At 40.7% G+C, this 8,479-nt stretch overlaps 1 protein-coding gene across 1 annotated transcript; it reads left to right on the top strand.

Annotated features, from left to right (window-relative positions):
- Positions 1-2,019: 2,019 nt before the first annotated feature.
- Positions 2,020-5,140, top strand: LOC148676733 (heat shock protein beta-7-like). Its single transcript, XM_088612091.1, has 3 exons — positions 2,020-2,392; positions 3,085-3,239; positions 4,179-5,140. Exons 1-3 carry the CDS (start codon positions 2,176-2,178, stop codon positions 4,362-4,364), a joined length of 558 nt encoding a protein of 185 aa, XP_088468217.1. The 5' UTR covers positions 2,020-2,175; the 3' UTR covers positions 4,365-5,140.
- The last annotated feature ends 3,339 nt before the right edge of the window (positions 5,141-8,479 follow it).

Genomic DNA, 8,479 nt, shown 5'->3' with positions numbered 1-8,479 from the left:
TATGTTAGAACACTATAAATACTGTACGTCAGCCTCTTCTCTTCCTTGCACACGTCTTTTACAGTACATCCCTCCTCCACCCCATCTCCACCTCAGGAGTTGCCCCTTGGTCACACCTTACTGACCAATTGAGGTCCTAAGCCCTAAATAAACATTCTCAATACACTTAACATACGCAACATATGTACTGTAACATACAGTTACATATGCCTGGCAACAGGCTCTGAAATTTTCCTTCAGATAACTTTTATTTCTAGTGAAGGGGTTATTAACAATGAGTGGAACATGTAATTGTTTTTTTTTCCATTGCACATTAATCAATGCAATTCAAACAGGATATTTTCCTACAAAAAAACATTACAAAACTGTATATCCATACAGTTATAATGTCAAACCATCACAATTAAATTCTACAAAAGCATCAGAAAGAAAATGGCAAACTGGAACAAAAATCACACTAAAAACTCATTAACAACAACAGAAATACATGTATGGGCAATTGTGAAACGGCAAGATTACATAAATATTACCCTCCACCTTCCAACTCCTTACTTACAGTACAGCTTGCTAACAATCATATTAAGACCATGAGCTCCCCCTCCCCAACACTTGCATCTAAATCGTTCTCATATTTAAAATATGTTGTAGTTATTATTGTGTTCCATGCTTTCACCTTGGATAATGGTTTCTGCCAAATGGATAAAATGGAAAATGAATTTGCTTTTGCCATTTAGAAAAGCTAGAAAGCAGAACCATTTGAAGAGATTTACTGTAAACTGCACTTCTCATGTGAATTAATCTAAAGTTAGCAGCCACATCCAGCTGCTATGCCCTTCTTAAGGTTCATCAGCTCAGTATAGCGATAGTGGATTTAATCAATGAAACAGGCATATACAGCAAATGTAGTACATAATAGGGAACATCTTTCAGAGCCATTGTGTCTTTTAAGAGAAAACAGTCACTGTGCTAGAAAGCAAAGCTCTGCTCTTCATATATGGTAGTAAACCTTTTTTTAGAAACCTGCAGTGTGAAAAAGAAAAGGCAGCTGTTGCATTTAAAACTTGTGAATAACACAAAAAACTTCAGTTTCTTTTTGTAGATAAAGTTACGGGTTTTTCCTCTCATTTTAGAAAGGTTGAAATGAAAGTGGAAAAAAAAGAACAAGAGACCCAGCAATGAGAGGTAAAGCCAAGGCGAAACAGCTTGTGTTACTATCACAGGACACCCACTTCAACAGGGCTCACAAGAAGAGGACTTAACGAAAGTGAATGAGCACAAGACTGAAGGAGCTGAATTCTTATCCAGTGCCCTGGAATCTAATTTCCATTCCACCACCCCCAAACAGACCAGTATTGACTGCTGACTGTGGGTCACACCGAAGTGAGATCGGCAACAGATCTCTGTATCATGCCCAAACCAGAGAGGAAAGGCAGATCAATGAGAGAAACCAGGGCCTGCCAGTCAGCAGCCAGAGATCATTAGAGCCTTGTGCGACACATCACTGATATGCCACGACTGGGTACACACTGCCTATTGATTTTTTACCTTTACTCCTTTTGGTTTTTAAAGATGCTTTCTTTTTCTTTTTGTGATATCAAGAAGCTTATTGTGGATGCTGAGAAGCTTGGAAAAAAATCATTGATGTTCTTGTGTATGCCTGGCCTGTCACCAGACTTTTACTGGAGCCAAAGGAAAACAAAGCTTTAAAAACATCTGCCTCATCTTTAATCAACTGCTGATACAGTAGAAACAACTATTGCTTACAGTAACCTAAAAAGCTGCAGATTCTCTGCTTTTTCACATGTCATTAAAGAAAAGTCTATCGCTAATCCCACGTGATAGTATCACATACTGCTATTTTTGTGCCAAGCAGGGAAGAATCCATTGCCTGGCTCTTCCTATCTCTCTCAGCTGACCTCATCGAGCGTATCAGAGAATTCCAGTTTATCACGCTTTCCATGGTGCCCTGTGGATCTGCGCTGCTCTTCAAACTCACATGACAAAAAATGTTTCGTTATCTGGGTCTGCTTATGGTTGGACAGCGTGGAGAGGATTTCTTAATTTGGAAAAGGATCTAGCTGGAGCCCCTGCACAGGCAGGCGTAGAGTGCTAAGCCATCCACTCTCTCCACCCTTCGGCTTTGACTCTGGTTGGGATTTCTCCCCCTGCCACAGGATGTCTTCCCACAGCAATCCTTCCTCCAACTCCTCGTTTCGCTCGGCGCGGTATAGCAGCACCTTCCGGCCAGCAGGGAACAGCACCCAGGGGGACCCCATCTTCAAGCCCTACATGGACCCAGGCTCCCACAGCCTGTTTGGGGAGGAGGGAGCGGAAACTCTGCTCCGCCATCCGCAGTTCACACGGCATCCCCGAGAATCATTCGGATACCCAGGTCAGTGGAGGAGCCGAGGACCTGAGTGACCAATAGCTGTAATTCTTACATTCCACTTGTGCATTACTCACTTATGCTGTTGTGGGTTTCAAAAGGCAGGGGTCTTTCTGGATTAGCAATAGAAAACATGGGAATGTTGCATTCACCTTACACAGTAAATGGTCGTTTCTGCTTCAGAAATTCAAGCTAAGCAAGGGGGAAATTGTTCTGAGCAACAAAAGCTTGGAGCTCATGGCAGACTGAATGATCTGTTTTTGTATCGTCCCCTGTAACTATGGAGCTCTGCTGTGTGGAAATGAGAGGACTTAAGAGGCTAACAAGCGCAACACAAAACCAAGCACATACTGTATGGGAGCTCGCACATCAGAATCTGACAGTTACTGTAGGATCTCTGCTTCAAAAGCTCCTGCAGAAGGCTAATATTTTTGCAGTAGGAGTGCAAGCATTTTGACATTGCAATTCACCGCTATATTAAGAGGCCCACTCTTTAAGTGGCAGGAAAGAGGCATGTGTAACATATGCAGGCACTTTGTTTCTAGAAGAGAAAGGGTCACTGAAAATGATTGTTTCTGTCTTTGAAAACATTTTGAAATAATGCAGCCACCGCTGGTCCCCAGGCCCAGGCTGCTGTGGTGCCCCAAGGCTTTTACAGAATGCGGAGGGGCGCTGAGTGCTCTCTTTGTTGCCCGCAGGTCCGGCCAGCCCTGGGACTGGGCGTCCCGCCAGCATGGGCACGCTCCGCTCCGTTGGGGAGACCTACCAAATGTCAGCCGACGTCAGTCAGTTCGAGCCCCAGGACGTGGTGGTGATGACTTACAACCAAAACGTCGTCGTCCATGCAGAGAAGGTACTGCCAGGCTGATTGTCAGTGTGTGTGTAGGGGTGGGGTGGGGGGATTATTCTCCTGAATTTTATGACTAAGTGATCTCTTTTTGTCATCATTATTTCATAAAATTATATGTATGTATTTTAACTATAAAAAAATGCCTGTTTGGGGACTCTCTTTCTTTAACAAGGTTAATCACTGATTATTAAGTTCAATATCTTTTTAGGAGCAAAATGTAGTTTTGTGACAAAAATGTTGAGGTTTTTGAGTTGCTGGTTGATATTTTATTTCTTGTCATTTAGTATGATTTTACTGTATGTACTGTGTCACACAACACCAACACACAGCAAATTCCAGCAAAAACATATTTTGTCATCTGAGCATAATCTGTGCCTGTGACACATTGCATGGGAAATAGTCCCAGAAATAAAGAAAATATTTAATAAAGGAATCTTTAAATAAGTGAAAGGGTATGTATTGCAAACGATGCATTATAGAGTGATAATCACTGTGTAGAAATTTGATGTTACCTAATACAGTATTGTGCTGACATGCTACAATGTCATTGGCTGCAAAAAAATCATTCAGGAAGTTCTGGACCATCTCAAAGCCTGTGAAAGTTTTAAACATTTGGGGCTCCTTTTAAGCTATTTCTTCAAGAGCTATAAGATACACATTAGCACCAACTAATTTTGGGGGCTCGTAGTTACCCAGATACTTTTGATCATCTTGATTTGGCCCCTCAGCAGCCTATACTGTATCTATACAGGTTTTGACATGGTGTTGCACTTGAGTGATTGTCAATTACCAATATTAGAACATGTTGGCGGAAAACTGCAGGTAGCTGTATTAGGTACTTTAGTTATATACCCACTTTTCCTTTGTTCCACAATAATTTCCAGAACTGTACAGGGATATAATCTCCCTCTCTGCCCTGCCCATCTCTCTCTGTCTCCCCAGCTGGCTGATGACGGGACCATTAGCAACACCTTCACCCACAAGTGCCAGTTTCCTGAAGATATGGATCCCCTGTCGGTCAGTTGTGCCCTGACCGAGGCGGGCATGCTGGTGGTCAGTGTGAAAAGGAAACAGCCACCGGTCTCCGAGGTTCCCCCAGCCTGTTTCCGCTCTGAGATGTGTTTCTAGCTCCCACTCTGCCTTCTTCCCAATGATACTTTTCCAGGCCATTTTTTCCCCACAGCATTTTGCAGTTCTATCATGACTGCTCCTGAAGCGCTCCTGACTTTCTTGGAATTTTCTTGATAATTTCCTATGTGTTCACTGTGCTCAGCTAGACAAGGCTATGATTATGAAATATTTTATAGATATTCCTAAGGATAAAACTGCACATTCTCAACGAGCACTTACACTTTGTACTCTTTCCACTCTGACTCCAAGGTCTAAGAGGTATTTTTGCCTTATATTCTGCTTGCCCCCTTCCCCATACACACACCTCCTGCAATGTACAGGCTGTAACCTGCACGGGACCTCTTACTTTCAAGAAGACATGCACTTTCCCACTTCCTGAGGGAGCATTCCTACTGTCACTAGGCAGTTCTTATAAAGTATGTGAACACAAACAGATATGAAAGAAGACATTGTAAATTCAAGTAGTTAAAGCTTATCAATTAGTTGCCAGTCAATAACAATTCTCCAAGCAAAAGCCTTTCCTTGTGAGAAGGTTCATGTGAGCTTGTGGTCACACCTCTCCATGCTCATTTAAGTATGTGCCATGTGATTTGAAATGCAATTTAATCATAGTGCGATGGTTATCAATCAAATAATAGATTTTAATTAGTTATTTTTTACTAAATTTTTATGAAAAGTTGCCAGTACTTTTATCATGACCAAATATAAAGACATTACATTTGTTCTTTTCATCTCTTTATAACTGTCGTGTGTCAAACTACAATAAACTGTTTCTGGCTCAGACAATGATCATGAGCCTATGCATGTTAGTAAGATTTCTTCTTGATGCATTTAATATTGAATATATGCACAAGGTTTACAACCTTGGAGGAGGCCATGCTTTCTAACTAGTAACTAATTGATCTAAAGATTTCATCCAGATGATTACTGAAAAAATCCAGGGTATCAGCTTTAGCAAAACTGCTGGGTAATTTGGCCCAGAATCCAAAACCCACCCCTTGAGTGTAGGGTACTTTCATTGAGGGCAAGTTAAATACTTTTCTGAATGACTATAAATGCTGAGGTCTTTGGACATTTAGCTTCAGATAAGATGCACCTGGGTTTCCATCAGACACAAGCTCATTTTTGACAAAAAAGAACCTGAATAAGTCACAGTATATGATCCCAGCTACCACTCGAGGTTCTAAAAATACCCTAATAAATACCCTGCTCTGTCTGCCCTTTCTTAACACCTTCACAATTATCGAGGCCCTGTTTCATCCCAACTTCTAGCTCTCTGAGACAAAGTTGTGTTGGGTCTTATAACGATTAGTGGGTTACAGCCCAGAATTTGTCTCAGTTTCTGTTGTTATGTGGGAAATGAGAGTACAAAGTTACTGTCTGGATAAGATTCCTAAAGGGAAACTGCTGCTGCTTAATAACCATTGCAGTTGCCTTTACAGTGTACAGTGGGGGTGACAGAAGAATGCAGAATAACATTGTCAAAGGTGTCTAGGCAAATCGACAGCTATGGGTTCAGAGTCGCAAACACCGTTCTCCTCTGACTCTAAGCTGTAATATTGACCATGTTTCGAATACCCATTTGCATTGTTGCCCTTAGTTGCAGTTGTACTGAAAAGCCCCCCATCTGTATCCCAGCTGCAATTTACATTTCTCAGCTACTGAACTACTGAACCCATTTTAAATCTCAGTGTTTATTGCATGATAAATGTGTTTGAGAAACAAAATAATGCAATAGTTTGGTTGAATTCTAATTAATGTGATAAGAAGGTAAAAAGTTATAGAGACAGCATATGTAAAACTTTTATTTTATTTTTTTTAAATAAAATTCACCATTCCCTTTAACTTCAAAATTAATTATAATGAATTATAATTATATAATGCCCATTCACTGTTGTGTATTTATATTCTAAATGGGCTACCTCAATGATTTAACAGAAGAAGAATATCCAGAGTTAATTACCATGATTTTGATCATTTGGCCTTTAAGCCATGTTAACTGACTTAAGGAATTTGCTGGGAACTACAAACATTTAGCCAATCCCGCAAGTCACAACAGCTTCTAGACAGATCAAGAAGTGACAGGAGAATGTTTCACCGGAGAGATATTGTCATCATTACTAGGCCACCGTTACTGTCAAGGAAAGAAAATCGAATTTAATGGCAAGTAGTAATGTAATTGAATAAGAAGGATTTGTTTACCAGAGTGAACATTTAGTAGGGCAAGGTGTTAATGTAAACACTAAATTAAGAAAGCTGAGACTCTTAATAGGAACCCTATAGGATAAGATTTTTAGCATTTTTTCTGAGAAGAAAACAACTTCTCCTAGGGAAATCCTGACTGACTTTAACGACTTCAGTGGTTAAAGGGAATCCGAAGCAAAACAACTCAGAATCTATTGCACCTTGAGGGATAGTTTGTTCTGTACTGTACAACAACATTACATGGGAGAAAAGCATCAGTATTCTGATCAGTTTCATTGGAACATCTCATAGGAGAGATTTGTTCATTATTATTTTCCAACAAATGCTGTGTTTGTTGCTCCCATTAAATTTCAAATAAAGAGCTCAGAGTCTGTGTTATCCTAAGGTCCCCTGAATATGGAATGCATCACTGTCAGTACAGACTCCCTCTCCCAGGTACAGTGTGATACCACTGACTCGTTTGTTCAGCACTGCATTGCCTTCATTGATCTGTTTGCATAATCTGTTTAGTATGCCCAAATGCCACGCTACAGATCTGCTTTGTCTACATATTTGGAGATACATTAAAGGCACCATGTTCATTTTAAGTTCTTCCCTGTTGTTCACAAATAGTAAGCATTAGACATTTTATTTTTAATAAACAGATCTATTGTTAAATGGCTTTTTCACAACAATGACATGGCAGTAGATCACTGCTGAGTGAGATAACAAACATTAAATAAACTATTGTCTAATGTAGGTCAGTGTCCATGCATCCATCCATCCATCAATTTACTCAACCTTTTTATATAGTACAGGGTACAGTATCTATGCTGGCAAGCAACAGGTGCAAGGCAGAGACAAACACACACACACACCAGGGTCAATTTTCCCAGAATCCAGTTAAGCTACCAGCATGTCTTTGGACAGTGAGAGAAAAGGGGAGCACCACCTGGACAGCCATTCAAACATGGGGTGAGGATACAAACCCCAAGCAGATAGTTCATATTACCAATGCGTCTCTGTGCTGTCTCATCAGCCACCCTCAATGTTTCCAGTTTCTTTCCTTTGTATCTGTGACTGTTTGTGTCTGTCTCTATCCTCTTCACGAGCATAATAATAATAATAATAATAATAATAATAATAATAATAATAATAATAATAATTGCTTACACTTATATAGCGCTTTTCTGGACACTCCACTCAAAGCGCTTTACAGGTAATGGGGACTCCCCTCCACCACCACCAATGTGCAGCATCCACCTGGATGATGCGACGGCAGCCATAGTGCGCCAGAACGCTCACCACACACCAGCTATCAATAGGGAGGAGAGCAGAGTAATGAAGCCAGTTTATAGATGAGGATTATTAGGAGGCCATGATTGGTAAGGGCCAATAGTGGGTAAACCACTGGACTCATGACCAGGGTCGCATTAAGACTATCACAGGCCCCAGGGCTATAGATTTTCAGCCCCACCTCCCCAACAACACACACATCACTCCCAACCAACAAACTCAACTCTGTCCTACATGACATGACATTTAAATTTCAATCTTGTTCAAACCGTTGTACAAAAACAGAACTTAAGACAAGTTAAAATAAAAATTAAAGAGTAATTTATTCTTATTGCGAAAAGCCACCTTGGCCCTGCATACGCAGGTACACAAGCATTTGGCCCAATTGGGAAGCCTGCACTCTCAAATGGGCATAGCAGCACATCATATGTTTGTGTAGTCACAATTAAGAGGCTACTGCAGGCATTGCTTAAATGTTTTTTGTGGTGTTCTGACAGCAGTCTCTGAACAGTCCATTTCTGAGGCCTGTTCCTCTTACATTATGCATTTACATGCATAAATCGAATCCAATCAAAGACGAACCAGTGCACTGCATTCCGGGTGAATTAACGAACGCACCCATATGCGGTATA

The sequence above is a fragment of the Lepisosteus platostomus genome, chromosome 2 (assembly GCF_059453375.1).
Source record: "Lepisosteus platostomus isolate fLepPlt1 chromosome 2, fLepPlt1.hap1, whole genome shotgun sequence".
Classification (NCBI taxonomy): Eukaryota; Metazoa; Chordata; class Actinopteri; order Semionotiformes; family Lepisosteidae; genus Lepisosteus; species Lepisosteus platostomus.
This window is presented reverse-complemented; position numbering and strand designations above follow the sequence as displayed.